General features: G+C 38.6%; 1 protein-coding gene across 1 annotated transcript; it reads left to right on the forward strand.

The window, feature by feature from the left end:
- The first annotated feature begins 9,119 nt into the window (after positions 1-9,119).
- arxa (aristaless related homeobox a) lies at positions 9,120-16,082 on the forward strand. Its single transcript, XM_084398939.1, has 5 exons — positions 9,120-9,457; positions 10,067-10,616; positions 12,312-12,357; positions 13,834-14,159; positions 14,885-16,082. Exons 1-5 carry the CDS (start codon positions 9,274-9,276, stop codon positions 15,138-15,140), a joined length of 1,362 nt encoding a protein of 453 aa, XP_084255065.1. The 5' UTR covers positions 9,120-9,273; the 3' UTR covers positions 15,141-16,082.
- Positions 16,083-16,271: the final 189 nt, after the last annotated feature.

Below are 16,271 nucleotides of genomic sequence, written 5' to 3' on the forward strand. Positions count from 1 at the left end.
GACCCCTGGCATAGGTAGCCTACAGCAAATGTCAGTTGAGGCAAGATAGTAAAGTCCATTTCTCAGTCCTTTAACAAATGCACGTAGGCCTTTCTTTACTATGTTTTATTTCTTGTTCACTATGGGGGAGTCCAGGGAGTGTTGTAGGATTTTGTTAGTAGCCTACATCAGTGTTCGGGTCGTTGTTGTTTTTTAAGTTTAACTATGCATCTCAAACCTTAATTATAGCTAACCATATCTGTGGAAATATTAGCCTATAACAATTTCGAAAAATGTAGGCCAATTCAAAACAGCCAATAAAATTGGAAACAAATATAGAAATAGCCTATTTAGCCTACAAATCAGAAGCTAATAGGTTGATCACATTTACACTGTGGTAAATATAGGCTTTTGTTGTTGTTGCTGCAATTTTTGTGTGTCCAGTAAGAACAAAGTTGTCACAACCCTCCCCATCTGGTCAAATATATTTCTAGTTTAATGGTGTATTCATTTTATTAACATGTATTTAACAAGAAAACCTGCTGATTCATATATGATTCCAATTCATGTAATTTACCATCCATTTAGATGACCACAATTTAAAGTTATAAAGTTACCTTGATCGTCCTATAAGTTCACAAAGGGATAGTTCACCCAAAATGAAAATTCTCTCACACTCACCCTCATCAAACCCGTAAGACTTTCGTTCGTCTTCGGCAGCTACGCAACTACCACATTCAGAACGTTCATTAAGAGATCGTAAATACATGAATTTAGTGGATTAGTCCAAATTTTCTGAAGAGACTCGATCGATTTATGATAAACAGATTTAATTTAGGCTTTTATTTACATATAAACAAGTTCAACCGAACCTGCTTGACGCGCAAAAACAAACCTTGCGGAAGCTCAAACGTGCTGCGTAACACGAACGAACCTCATTGGTTCTCGCACGTCAAGCGAACATGCTTGAGCTTCCGTTTACCACAAGTTGATGAATGTTTATATGTGAATAAAAGCCTAAATTCATTCTGTTCATCATTTAAAGCGATCATGTCTCTTCAGAAAATTCTGAACTAAACCGCTCATTTTATGATCTCTTTATGAACTTTTTGATTGTGGTAGTTGCATAGCTGTCAATGGAGGGACAGAAAGCTTTTAGATTTCATCCCAAGGATCTTAATTTGTTCCGAAGATGAACAAAAGTCTTACAGGTTTGTAACAACATGAGGGTGAGTAATTAATGAAAGATTTTTCATTTTTGGGTGAACTATCCCTTTAATGTTACTAGAGACTTAGATATTCTGGTATCACCTCAGAAGGGTGTAATTTTCAAAGGTCTTATTGCCTAAAAAGATGGTGCTACAAGTCTATACAGGAAATCTGTACGGTGTACGTGCTTCACCCTGCACTGCACTTTGAGTAGGCCAGAGCTATTCAAATGCTGTAGTTGTTTCCATAATTTAAACATAGCCAACAGGGTTTGTGTGTAAGGTTCCACAGTATGACACCGAATTCAGGCACGGGTCCAATTGTGCATTTCTTTCTGAGAAAATGAATAGGCGTAATAAAAAACAGAAAACAATATCACGTCAAATCAATTTGCCTCTTTCATTCCACACACTATTCCCTTTCTCTCATCTTTTGGGGAGGTGATGTGTTGGTGGGGTAAATTATGGCAATTCTCATGGTGAGGCGCAAATAAACTCAGAGCGGCAGAAGTAACTGTTCTCTACTGAAGCGTGCAGCTGTGCCGAGACTCCCGCTGGCAGGCCGTTTAGGTGCTGTGCTCAAGTCGAGAAAGACTAATGCCGGAAAATATCTCGACCCAGTCTGCGGAAATTGATCTGCTCCTCAGGGAAAAAATGACTGATTTTAATTTTGTTACGCCTATCTCTCTCTCTCTCGCCTTTCTTAAAGTAAGCCACGTTCTTCCACTGGCAATAGAGTGACAAAAATGGCCCATGATAGGTGAACAGATGAGCAAGAGTATTTTCTGAAATATAGCCTTGATGTTCTCCCCCCCTGGACAAACTACATGTTGATGGACTTGAAATCAGTCCCCCTCACATTCCGTCCAGAGCAATTCACAATCACTGGATGCAAGGCGATCCGTAAATCCTGACAATTCAGGATAGATGGTACAGCTAGTGTGTATGGATTTTTTGGAAGGACCTCAAACCGAGTCTGATGCATGAGCAAGTGTATGATAAATATGCTTCCAAATGCTGCATCCTGATCTCTCTCACCTCCCGCTGCATTTGCACCGGCAGTAGTTCCACTTACCGCCGAATAGATTCGCTGAGACACCCACTGTCCCCTTTTAAAATGAAGAGCAACTGGCCTTGTTAAGGGAGTCTCTCCAGTGGCTGTAATGTTATGCAAATGGTTTAATATGAAGATAAAGACTGTAGCGGCATGCCACGCTCTACCAGTTCAAGCCCCGGTGGATCCTCAGAGCCTTCACTAATGAGAGAGGGATTATTCTGGAGTCATTAAATGGTGCCCTCCCTGACATCTCTCCCCTCCTCCCCCGGTTATGCCCATTAATGCACTGTACACAGACTTTAGAGATACCTTTTACCACCGGCTCCTGGTTTTTTACACATCAGAATGTCACTGAATAGCAAATTACATTCTCTTCCCACAGAGAAAATTGCTTTTGAATCGCTTAGTTATAAAGATTTATTTTTTTTAGGAAGGAGGGAGGGGGGGCGATATGCGAAAACATAATTACTTGTGTTGAAAATCCCATTGGCAGTTGTTGCAGCTGGTTGCTCAGAAAACTTATTTGAGGAATTATGTGGAAATGTATCTGTGTGTGTTTGTTTGGACATGCACAAAAATGCACTTTTATAGACCAATACTGATGCATTAAGTACTATAACATCGCACAAGCTGAGCTATAGCTGTAATGGTTCAGATGTGGCTAGATAGCTTAGCGCCCTAATATCAAAGAAATCATGGATTCAGGTAATATCTGATTGCAGATGCTTAAACTGAACAACACCATGCAGCCAAGTGTGTCGCCTCAAACTCATTCTTTTTAAGCTCAAGGAGAAAATCTGCATTTGCATTTGGGAGAGTGAAGGAGAGGAAAACAATGAATTGAGATGAGAATGAAACAAAATAGTGGATGACCCTCACATGGCCACTGTCGCTTTTTGACCCTGTTAAATTCATGTTGTCGCAAACAGAGGTGAGTGCGCCATGACCCAAAGGGACAGACCGAATTTACTGTTACTACTTCCTAACCACAGGGACTCCAAGCACCAAGAAATGGAGAAGTAAGAAATCCAATATAGATTGCATGGCTTCACTCGGCTCCCCATCGTGCAGTTCAGAGCTCAAAACGTTTTTGTCTCTCCCACTAAATTGGTCTGGAGGGCTTGGAGAGCAGTCAACTTCTACTAATGATGCCCTCTGATACATTCACATAAAATTCTTGGCCTTTCCACACATACACATCTCGGTCCATCGCAAGCACACAAACATAGCGAAATATCCCCTTTTATCACTGTCAGCCACCCCTGACCACTTCCAATCTGCCACCTACAGGGAAGCAAAACAAACATAACTATGGGAGCTAGAATTCTGAAGGAGAAAAAGAAAGAGGGGAATAGAATAACTGGCCTCGTGTGGAGGCAGTGACTGGAGACAGGGACGGAGCTGGACTGAGCCATGAGGAGAGTTTGTCACAGCAGCCATTACCATCACAGCTGAACTCCAGAGAAGCCATCTCAACGCCACGCAGGAAGCTAATTTCATTTGAGATGAAGTCTCTGATGAACTGCTGTGGATTATCCCCTATAAGTATCCACAGACCTCATTAACAATACCCCAAGACATAATGTTTGGTGCGTTATCAACATCTCACGGGCCTCGATGAATTATAGGCTAGCACATTTTTTTGCTAAGTTTTAGCCTACAGTGCAAGGCAAGTTTGGGGTTTTTCCAGTTTTCCTCTGATGCTTTACAGGTCCACTAGATGTCAGTAGAACCAATACAACATATTTGGTATTCTATCTATCTATAAATCAAAACAGTTGGAACTTTTTGTCACAATGCCCTACATTAAATTTTAAGCAAATGTCTCTAAAAATGTCACATGGTGTAACCTATCAAATAAAAAGTAAAAAGGTAGGCTAAAAAAGTACAAAAGGTAAACGTTGAAGGCCTGAATACACAATTTGTTTTCCTTAAAACAAAAAATAAGATATGAAAAACATATCAAGAACATGCATTTTTATTCATAAATAAATAATTAGTTATAGGAGTCTAAATAGGTCCTTTTTCGGCTTTGGATAACATGACAACAAATGAACTTCTTGCAAATTATTTCTATCTTCTAACTAATTTGGCAGACAAAAAGTTCTTCAAATATGAATTGTATTTAAAAACAAAATTAAATACATAATACATAAATAAATGAATGAATGAATATGCCTAACTACTTCTGCCAACATTTCTTTTATCAAGAATTTCTACCTTTTAATGAGCCATTTTTCTTTGGTTTTTCAATCTCATATACCACATAGGCTACACATTTTATTTAAAGCTTCACAAAAATAATAATTTTGATTCAGAAAATGAAAAGATGTTCATCATATAGCCTAACTTAAGATGTGTATAGCCTACAAGAAATGATTTCTGTATGAAAGTATACTCAATTGATTGGGATAAATAAAAAAAATCTTTTCATTGACCCATAGATAGCCTCCTATGTGTCAAGATGGTATGGTACAATATTTTTCCAAAATAGGCTACATGACCTCCTTCTGTGATGTTCTCCGGCTCATGATAAAGCTTAGCGAAAGACACAAATTATTTTTCTTCCCGTTGAAAACCACTTGATTACTTCTTTTATACGAATGTCTAAATGTCATTTATTTCCTTGTGTCGTTTTTACAAAATTTACATAAAACTCAGACAAGGTCAGATAGCAGCTAAGTCTCTAATTTACTCTAATCAACTTTCATTTGCATGGCGATATTTGCGCGCGTTATTGACGCTAACTGAATAAATGGACTTCTTCAAATTCAAGGGGAGAGGTTTTAATAAGCTCATGGGAGAAGAAGAATAATTTGCATGTATTACTTTGATTAACTTAATAAAGGATTGTCATTCTTGAATTTAGACATTCATATTCTTTCCAAGAAGCAATCAATAAAGGGCAAGAGCACCTCTTTAGATCATCAGCGCACACGAACTCTCTTTTCAGGCAAAAAGAAAAAAAATATAGCCTATATAAAATAAAATAAATAAATGCTAAGTGCAGAAGCCCCTGTGAACTTCTTCAGACCTAAACGATAATAATATCGTAGACGCAAAATTGTTCCAACTCATATTTGTGACCTTTCACCCAAATGCATTATTAAAGAAGCCATTCCACGCTTCGCGTTCCACAAATCGATAAGAATGTAGAGAACTCACGGTCCCCTGTAATCTACAAAAAAAATTGCATTCAGACTTATATGAAATGATGCGCAAAAATTGAAAACTTGACAAACTACCAAATGAGGAACTGTATGATCTCAACTGTATGATCTCTGCACGGTAATATTAGGGGGAAACTGGGGTCTATCCAACACCAAAAAGGCCTGAACCCTATGCATTGTTTTTACACAAGTTGCCTACCCCTATATGTTAAAACCGTGTTTCCGAACGACGTTTTTGTAATCATAAAACTTGGATTAGCGAAATCAGAGTGAGCGAAATAACCGCCAGCGAACAGAAGTCGCGATCGCCTGAGGAGGTTACCATAGCAACAGTTCGCCGTTCCAGCGGTAAGATCATGTAAAAACAAAACAACTTTATTTAGAACTTCTTTATATTTACGTCATAGGCATAATACTTGTCGACCACCCTGAAAGTCACTGAATAGTCTGCTCTTACACTTCGGGTGACTGGTCCGAGAGAAAAAAAAGTCAGTTTAAGAGAAAAGGTGACGATCGAAACCCTGTCATTTTATTCAATATCAAAAATAAGATAAAACTAGTTTATGTGCACAACAATGACTTATTGTTATAAGACTGTTGTGATTGTAGCCTAATAATGAATGATTCAAATAATTCAGCAAATTAAATCAATTAAACGAATATGGCCATGTGGTTGTGAACGTGGATGGCCACTGCAAGTCATTCGACATATGCAAATGTCGAATTCTGCGACCCACCGAATTAGCGTTAGGAGTAGCCTAACAGTGTAACAAACAATGTCATTGTTTCATATGTTACATGTAGTTATTATAGTAATAACTATAGGCCTAATTACATGCAACTCAGCCTAAACCTGATGCTGACCCTAACCCTACATAATAACATAATATTAGCCTATTCAGTAATTACACTGTAACAAGGACACCTTAAAATAAAGCGTAACCGATTGGGATTAGGATTACCTCAATATAGCGCCTACTATAGGGTCACATAAATCGGCACAACACCGGAAAACATGTCAAAATAGAGCAAAATCAACTGTTATCGCTCACTCTGCACAGAAGCATCTTTCTGGAACCCCACCAAATAGCTAAACAATAATCATTTGGCATGCAAACAATAAAACAATTGTGATCCTATTTACTTGTGACTTCAAGGACAGGATAATCTTTGGTTAAAGTGTTTGAGTTGTTTTTCCTCTTCCTCCTTCTCTCCCTATTTTTTTAAATAAATTCAAATTATCGAGTCAGATGAACAAAATTAGAGTCCTTTTGTTTTTTATTAGTGCGTATTACTGGTGAAAATTACAGATGATCATTGCGTTCTAGATTGCTATTGTTGTTCCGATCATCGACTGTCATTCTAAACTTAAGCTAACAAAGTCATTAAATTGACTCCCTCGCGGTCTCATTATGCGTGGTGTTAATAACCGCTAATTAACTTTGCTTACGCGCGCGTCTGAGAGCACGTCTTTTTGTTCGCCCTTTCAAGCAGAGCAGCATCCAATTAAGTCACAGCAACAGGAATGAAGACAGACCACCTCTGGATCAGAACTGTCATCAGTGTGGCTCCTAAATTCAACACTGAGCCGCTAACCACACAGTAACCTCTACACTAACTAATTAATAACCTGAACTTTCTGAGATAGATAGATAGATAGATAGATAGATAGATAGATAGATAGATAGATAGATAGATAGATAGATAGATAGATAGATAGATAGATAGATAGATAGATTTTAAAAAATCGTTTTAAATTAACATGCAACTATGTTATCCGTGATTATCCATAATCAAAAAGAAATGTGGCAGAAACTTTCCACATGAATTACACTGATGATTTAAAATAGCGTCAATCATGATGCAGTTCTCGTTTAGTTTTTGCTCAACTGACTGGCTTTACCCATGAGCGCTTTTGTTAACACCAGGAGATGGCGCTGCTTGAAAACGTGGGAGTGATGGAGTCTATATTAGGGATTTAGACACAGCTGTTGAGCGGTTGGTATAACACCACCGAAACTATGTAAAGTGTCACCTACTGTTACTTAGTTTGAGAAAAGATTCTTGTTAACGGAACAGGGGGTGGTTTGCATGCGTATAGCCAAAACCGAACGGATTATGGGCCATGTAAACCCTTGCAAAACAGAAGACGATTGTAGAAATTATCAAGTTAGACTGTTGTGAAAATATGACACACTGTGGTATCGGGTAATAGAGGAGCGTGAAACTGACTGGCACCCACTAACAGCTTGTCTGCCCGCACGTAGAGCGCTAAATAGACTCAGGACTGAATATGGGAAAATTGCGCATTTTTTTCAGATGCGTGCGTGTAATTAGTGCATTTAAACAAAGCGCGGATGTCCTGCTGGCGGTAATAGTCCCTGACATTTCTTTTCTTGGGTTAATAACAGAGCGCGTATAAATGAATCAAATTGTGCCCCCAAATTACATAGCGACTTTAAATACCCGTCTGCATTACGTGCCTGTTTGGGAACGAGAAAAATGTCTTATATTGTTATTATTGTCATTACTCTGTTCTGTTGATCTGCTTAGATGATGCTGAATTTTGAGGGAAAAATAATTCGTCCTAACAATGCATGATTTTACTGTTGTTTTATAATGTTTATGAAGAATATTGAAGGGCATTTTTTTTCAAAAGTCCAATTAAAGCCAAACATCAACAGTATTCTCATACAGTATTCTCACCACCCTAATCTCACCAGAGCAGAATCATATAACCTATGAAGAGGAGAGAGTAAATTGCAGCTTCGTTGCAAGTTTGGGATTGAATTGTGAAAATGATCCTTTTAACATTGATGGGTCTGAGCGGCGAGCGGCGGATGGGTCATGCCATCCGCAGCAGGTTAAATAGACTTTCATTTAAAATTACATTCTCAATCTGTCTCTTCAGTCTTCTGGAGTCTAGGTGCCTGTAGCATAGGCTCTCAGGGGCCTATTATCACCACCGTCACTTTTTAAGTCAATCATCTATGGCTATCTGATCGCTTCACTCTGAGAGGACAGGCAATTAGGCTATAGGTGTGTGTGTGTGTGTATACGCACCACAGAGGGTCCAGGTGAGCGATTCACCCGGTCAGGCCTTGAGTTGCTTTGACTATATGGAACAGAGAGTATAAAATAATAGTATCACATCTCTACACAGACAGACCAATATTAGACAAATGAACTGTGTCCCTAAAAATCCCTAAAAATAAACGTATGGAACAGAGAGTAGCCTACAAAATAATATCAAATTAATAATAATTAAAAAAATTGGAGAAAAAAGTAAGGTGCTCTTCTTATCAACAAAACAAATAGATACTATTTTTATACTAATTTATAAATGCCAGTGTATTTTAATAGGCCTGTGAACTGAAGAGTCCTTTTTTCAAATATATATAGGCTATTTTATATATTTAAAATTTTAAAAAAGACATGTTTAATAATAATAATTAACATCCGGCATCACAGTATACAAAACGTGAATGTAAATGTGTTTTAGATACATAAAACCTCAGAATTTAGCCTATCTCCAACGTTATATTTATTATTTTATATTAATCTAATTTCAGTCTAAATGTGGAGGTGCTTATCCAGTAACTTCAGTAATCCATCACAACATTCGCTGAGTTCATACTGTTTAACTTTAATAGAAAATATATAAAGATCCCCCTTGTTCCCTTGGGAGCCAATCAGATTTGCGTTACACGTCAATGCAACAGAATGGAGAGCGGAGCTACTGCGGATCAGTGCATATAGCATTAGCGGCCAGGGTGGGATAGGCAAGAGAGACGTTTCAGATACAGTGTGAGAGAGCGTAACAGTCTCCCACTCGAGCACAACCTTGGACGATACAAACATGAGTAGTCAGTACGACGACGATAGCCGCGACCGAAGCGAATGTAAAAGCAAGTCGCCCACCGTGCTTTCCTCCTACTGCATAGACAGTATACTGGGCAGAAGAAGCCCGTGTAAAGTCAGACAACTGGGAGCGCAAAGTTTGCCAGCACCCGTCAGACAGGACCACGACCAGTCAACCGAAGGTAAGCTCTTTAACGATATTTCTATTTCTTCTGTGCTGTTTTACGTTTTGTCACAGTCAGGAGCATTCATATTTGTAGAAATGTGTACAGAAATAGGGTCCTGGTCAGAAGCAACACCTCGGAGCGCCTCTGGGTGTGAAAATAGAGTCCTGAAAGTTTTAAGAATCTCTCTAATTAAAGAATAAATTCAAATGAACAGCCTTGAAATGCTTCATTCGTTAAAATAAAGGTTTTAAATGGAGTTTACGCAATTGGAGAATCTTTTTAAGTTCCTAAGAAAATACCAACATTTTTGACCATGCAATCTCAGTACCATGGTATATACCAAAATACCATCTGATAGTAACACCATCACTATACAGTAGGGTAGCCTACTGAAGAAACTATAAAATAACTTTTTATCGTAGCCTATATAATAATCGCAAAAAACAAAAAAAACAAAAAAAAACGTATGCAGCAAAATGGTATAAAAAATCCTACATTTCTATAATATTTATAATTTGTAGGCTATACCCCCACAAGCTGAACAGGGGAATGTGCGTATATAATGCTTTCTTAATTTATACTGTTTTGAGCATTTAAAAATATGATATTGTTTTATTTTTCTAGTCACTTCTAAAGAGAACTCGTTTGACTCGGACATGCACCTGCCGCCCAAACTGCGCCGGCTATACGGCCCTGGGGGGAAGTACCTGGACTCCGGGAGGGGGTTTCACGAGCACCTAGAGAAGGGTGAGAGGGAGAGACTGCTGGACCAAGCCTGTGAGAGTCTCAAAATCAGCCAAGCGCCACAAGTTAGCATCAGCCGTAGCAAGTCGTACAGGGAGAACGCGCCCTTCAGCCAGAGTGATGAAGGCCAGAGTCCCGAGCACACGGCCCAGGAACTGGTGGAGCTCAGCACTCTGAAGTTTGAAGAGGATGTTGTCAAAGAGGAGGCGTGTGGAGACGCCAGTCTGTCTCCGAAGGATGAAGAGAGCATGCACAACGATGGGGATGTAAAAGATGGAGAGGACAGTGTGTGTCTATCGGCCGGCAGCGACTCGGAGGAAGGGATGCTTAAACGAAAGCAGAGAAGATACAGGACTACCTTCACCAGCTATCAGCTGGAGGAACTGGAGAGGGCCTTCCAAAAAACACACTACCCTGATGTGTTCACCAGGTAAACCGCACAATTCAGCAATATGATGTTTAGACAGAGCATATGGTTAATAGATTTTTGACAACAACGATGGCAGAAAAATAGTAATATTCCTGTAATGAATACGATTTATGCGTTAGAATTTTTTTTTTTTTAATATAAAAAACATCTAAAAAAAAAAAAATATATATAGTTTCATCTGTATTTATTTTTAATTTATTTATTATTATATCGAAAGAAACATCACTAATCCATACTTTTTTTTATATTTTTTAAATCCAATACAACATAGGCCTACTAAACATTTAAGGTAGGCTAAATAGGCTTTAAAAATATATTTTGAACATTTTGAAAATAGGCCCTATAAATGTAAAAAATACAAAGCCCAAAATATATATATTTTTTAGAAAACATTAAATGATGTAAACATTGATAAATAAAAAAAAGTGTGGATTCATGAACCAAAACGTGTGGAAAACGCTTATGTTGTGGATATATATATATTCCGTTTAAAAGGTAAATGTATTCTTTGTATTCTGAAAATGATTTAAATATATTTCGCTTTGTTAAAATAATATTATGCCGGTTAGTAGCCTAACGTTAAATTGGCAAAACAAGCGGCGTGCAATTCTGTACAGTAGGTATGAGAGCAATAATAACTGAAATGTGTAGGCTACTCGTTTATGTCCTGTACAATTTATTCTTATAGGCCTACGACTGTTACTCACATTATTCTCTATGTCAGTTAATTAATATGGGCCTTAAAAGAGCATAGGCCAGCAGCAGACACTTCACACTCAAATGTGGAAATAAATATTTTAATTACGAAGTTTAACTGTGACTGTTGTAAGGGGGTAAAGGGGTTTTGATTTTCATTGCTTATTTTTGTGTTCATGTAATTGTGGAACAGCATTAGAAAAGTGAGCCACAAAATACCGACAAGACAAACTGAAATATTGGCTAATTAACATTTAAAAATGTTATGGTTTAAAACAAAATACCATAATAAAAGTAAGCCTAATTTTAGGCATACATTCGAATGTGATGTAGGCCTATTAACTGATATTAACTATTGTTCTAAAGTTATGCTTAGGCTATACAATTATTTGAGTTAAAATATTTTATTATAAAATATTGCTGTAGCCTACAATTGATGTTCTTTATTGAAAATGAAAATAATAGTTGAAGAAAACTGAACATTGATAAGAATTTTGTTTTTGAATTTTGAAAAAACTGCCCCACATTTATTCGTTATTCGTAGTCACGTTGCATGAAAGAAAAATAATCAATATGCCACACAACATAAGTCTACTAAATATATATAAAAAACATCAGTCTGCCTAATGACAAATTTACCCGAGGACCGTTGTTCTTTAACCAAAATGTTCGTTGTTGATCATGAAATATCGATGTTTATATTGACGTGGTAGATAATTGTCATAAATTTAGCCAGGTATATTTTCAGTAAATGCGCAATTGTCATATAATAGTCTAGATGCCATTATTTCCATCATTATGTTGTTACAGTCAGCTTTGCCCAACGAAACAACCCATTATGAAAAACGTACAAGTTTTCCGTTCGATTCTCATCAGCCCCAAATTGCTTTCATAGGTTTCTGACAATTTAGGTAAAATCTGTTTTCTTGCGGTGTTTGTGGGGATGAAAAAAAAAAAAATCCCTGCACACATTTTGATGATCTATATTTTCTGTTCCAGAGAGGAGCTCGCGATGAGGCTGGATCTGACAGAAGCGCGCGTGCAAGTGAGTGCTTACTTTTATTTCTTTTTTTAGCACAAAATAAAACGAAAATAGATTGAATTTAAATGCACAATAATATTAACGTGTAGCCTACTGTAGGCTATAAAACAGCTGAGAACCTTAACTTCATTCAGACGTTAAAATGATTTAAATTGCAGCGAACTGAGAGAAATTACCTAGCCTATAATATGACAACTTCTCGGCATTCTAAAGGTAAAGATTAACTACATGATGTGAGCCTGCGAATTCTTGCAATTTGCTTATAGGCGTTAAGACAATATACCTAATGGTCTATTTTTAATTTCATTTTAAAATGACAATCGTAAACTTGGTTAAATGACCCTGTACGTCATGGCAAGGTCTTTCCTGTTATCGAAAGTTATTATACACAATAGAGCGAACATTTTAGCGGCAATTACACAGACGCCCCTGATTCATAAAAGCGCACTTAGCGAGAGAGCAAACACTGCTATTCCAGGGAGAAAATGGTGTTTGAATTCTCATCGCCGGCGCGGGGGAGAGGGAGGGGTAGGGGGGATAATGCTATTTGATTTCCCATTTTGTGATTGCAATAGACCGGCATTGATCCGATGCTTTGCACTTGGAACGAGTGAGAGACTATTAAGGGTGTTTGCCACCCCTCCTTTCTCTATTCAAAGCGTGGCTCGCATGTTCAAGCCCAACTCTCATAACCAAAGAGACAGTGCAAACACGAGGAAGCTACCAGGGTTATTGGCTGTGTAAAACAACAGATGTCAATTTGGAGATGTGGGAGAACAAATCACTTAACAGGCTCGATCAGGAGGTGATAAAGCTAATAAATGCCCCAGGGGCCACATAATGCAAAACGGTTTGGAGCATGTGTGAGGGGCCAAGGTCCCTGTTGGTTCGTCTGTTGACACTTTCCTTCATTATGAAGTCCCTGCCTGCAGGTCATGTTCTTGTGGCACAACCTGGTGGGGTTTAGCAGGATAGGAGGGGGATCGTGGGAAAGTTAAATAGCCTTTTGAAAGCAACTTACATTTGGAGGAATTTAATTTAAAGTGCATTAATTGTTATTGGATGCTGTTCCGACAGCTTTTGTTAACACGGCTCTTAATTACCACGCTCCACCCTGTTTTTTGCTCTGCCCGAACCAGATTTTAATTAGCAAAGTTAGGGTAACAGACCGTAAGTTTAGGGCCATGTAATTACCCTTGACTTCCAGCCTATTTGTCACCTCATTAAAGCGAACCAAATATTGCACATGAACAAGAGCGACAAGCTCATGCTTAAATGACCATGCAGGCTGTCAGGTGGAATATTAATGGCTCTGGATCTGAAACGTGAAGGGACAATTTTCAACTTCTCAAAGCCAACTATTTGTAGCAGGTTTCTGATTTCAAATTTAGTAGCATAGTCAAATTAGCTACATTCATCCGTACACCAGCAGTTAACAGTAAAGTTTGGACTTAATAAGGCTTCTGTCCCAAATCTCAGGTTTGGTTTCAAAACCGAAGGGCAAAGTGGAGGAAACGTGAAAAGGCAGGAGTCCAGGCTCACCCCTCGGGCCTGCCCTTTCCTGGACCGCTGGCAGCCGCTCACCCCCTGAGTCACTACCTAGAAGGAGGACCTTTCCCACCTCACCCTCACCCTGCTCTGGAGTCAGCATGGACTGCCGCAGCCGCTGCTGCTGCTGCATTCCCAGGCCTTGCCCCGCCCCCAAACAGCTCCGGCCTCCCTCCTGCCACACCCCTCGGCCTAGGAACCTTCCTGGGCACAGCGATGTTCAGGCATCCAGCCTTTATTGGACCCACTTTTGGCAGGTAAAGACCATTCACAATCACAATAAGTCAAAGTTGTTGTTATACTAAAGGGTCCCAAAAGGGGGCTCGTCATAGAACTGCAATGTCATAGAAAAACCATTTTGGGTTCCCCAAAGAATCTTTCAGTGAACAGTTCTAAAACTTTTTTTTTTTCTTAGTGTGAAAAACATTGACATTATCTAAACAACTTTTAAAGGGATAGTTCACCCAAAAATGAATTTACTCACCCTCAAGTTCTTCCAAACCTGTATACATTTCTTTCTTCTGCTGAACACAAAAGAAGATATTTTGAAGAATGCTTGTATGGGCCCAATTGACTTCCATAGTATGGGGAAGAAATACTATGAAAGTCAATGGGGCCCATCAACAGTTTGGTTACTACCATTCTTCAAAATAACTTATTTTGTGTTCAGGAGAAGAAAGAAATGTATACAGGTTTGGAACAAATGATTTTTGGGTGAACTATCCCTTTAAGAAAGAAGCTTTTGAGCAATGGAAAGTTTCAATGGATGCTAAAGGTTCTTCAATGAAGAATATGCCAAAAAAGAACTGTGTTTATACATATATATATATATATATATATATAGCAATAATAATCACATCTAAAAATGCATATGGCTCTTATTTTGTACCCCTTGACTCAAATTGTGTTGTATAATCATTGGTGTGATCATGTTTATGAGTGCAGTACATTGTATCACAGGAACTGGCTCTCTTCTCTTTAGACTCTTCTCGAGTATGGGTCCTCTGACCAGTGCTTCCACGGCCGCCGCTCTCTTGCGCCAAACTGCACCGCCAGTGGAGGGTCCCGTGCAGCCGCCGGCAACCCTGCCAGACCCGCCTTCTTCCTCATCATCTATGGCCGCCGACCGCAGGGCATCCAGCATCGCAGCACTGCGTCTCAAAGCAAAGGAACATTCGGCCCAGTTGACCCAACTGAACATCCTGCCGTCCGGCACTGCAGGGAAGGAAGTATGCTGATCCTTCTCCTTAAAAACAAAACAAAATATTAAAGAAACCATCTCAACAAAAAGCACGACCAAATCCATATAGCACTAGCACACCGGAGACCCATCCGACTCTGGAGTCATCGCCAAATCACAGAGCCGCCCACTGGACATCATCACTAAATTTTACACAGTGCATCAAACATGTTTCAAAACCCTGAACATAAAGATTCTGAGTGTAATGTAGGCACCTCAGAGGGTCAGTTAGGGAAGCTGTGCTTGGTAAAGTCATTAAATCAATCCAGTCTTTTGGGTCAGGAGCAAATGTGGCAAAAGACACATTTACACCCACACAGAGAAGAACTACACTGCAATACACCGAGAACTCTCATTTCTTCCCAGTCTTCTCTCAGTGCTGAAGCAGAGATGGGTCAATATGCCAAAGGGAACTGCCATTACCTGCTACCCATCCTGAACCATATCCATTCAAGTTTGACCTCAGTATTGACAAAGCAAATCAAATTTCTGAGAATGAATCCTAAGCTTTACTTTCTGTTTTCAACTCTTATGTTAAATATATTTAGGAGGAAAAAAATAATGAAAAAGAAATGCTGTTTGTTTTAAGGATGAACAATGTGAAAATCTAAACTTTAGCCTGTTTACTGATCTGTTAAGGGTATCCTGTATATATAGCTCTGTTTTAAAATGAATGAAAAGGGGGGGGGCAAAATGACAAGAAAAAAAAATAGTTTATTTCAAAAGATGTTTTGAGAATATGCTCTCCGTGTAGTGCTGTAGGAATGGTTTCACGTAGATTCATCCTCTGTTCGTTTGATTCAAATTTTAGATTTTTAGATGATTATTTATGTCTGACCGGTAGAGAGCTTGAAATCCAGACCGGGAAGTTTTGCTATTCAGTGAGAGTTTTCCCTGTCGCGCGCAGGGACCAGTCAAGTCGGAATAAAAGAAACTGGTGAAACATAAACCCTTCTGTATTATTTACAACTGATCATTTGAATTTAATATAATAGGCATTATCTTGGTAAAAATTAAAAGTGTCGATCACAAAAAAATATCAATAGCATCTGTTTTTTTTTTTTTTTAAATGCTTGAATAGACGCTACATTATTTCAACAACTCATAGCTGGGTTCACAACCTTAAGAG

Source organism: Rutilus rutilus (assembly GCF_951802725.1).
Source record: "Rutilus rutilus genome assembly, chromosome: 24".
Lineage (NCBI taxonomy): Eukaryota > Metazoa > Chordata > Actinopteri > Cypriniformes > Leuciscidae > Rutilus > Rutilus rutilus.

Coding starts and splice junctions, on each gene's coding strand:
- arxa (XM_084398939.1), top strand. CDS start 9,274: ATGAGTAGTCAGTACGACGACGATAGCCGCGACCGAAGCGAATGTAAA. Junction 9,458..10,066: donor CCACGACCAGTCAACCGAAG/GTAAGCTCTTTA, acceptor TTATTTTTCTAG/TCACTTCTAAAGAGAACTCG. Junction 14,160..14,884: donor ATTGGACCCACTTTTGGCAG/GTAAAGACCATT, acceptor TCTTCTCTTTAG/ACTCTTCTCGAGTATGGGTC.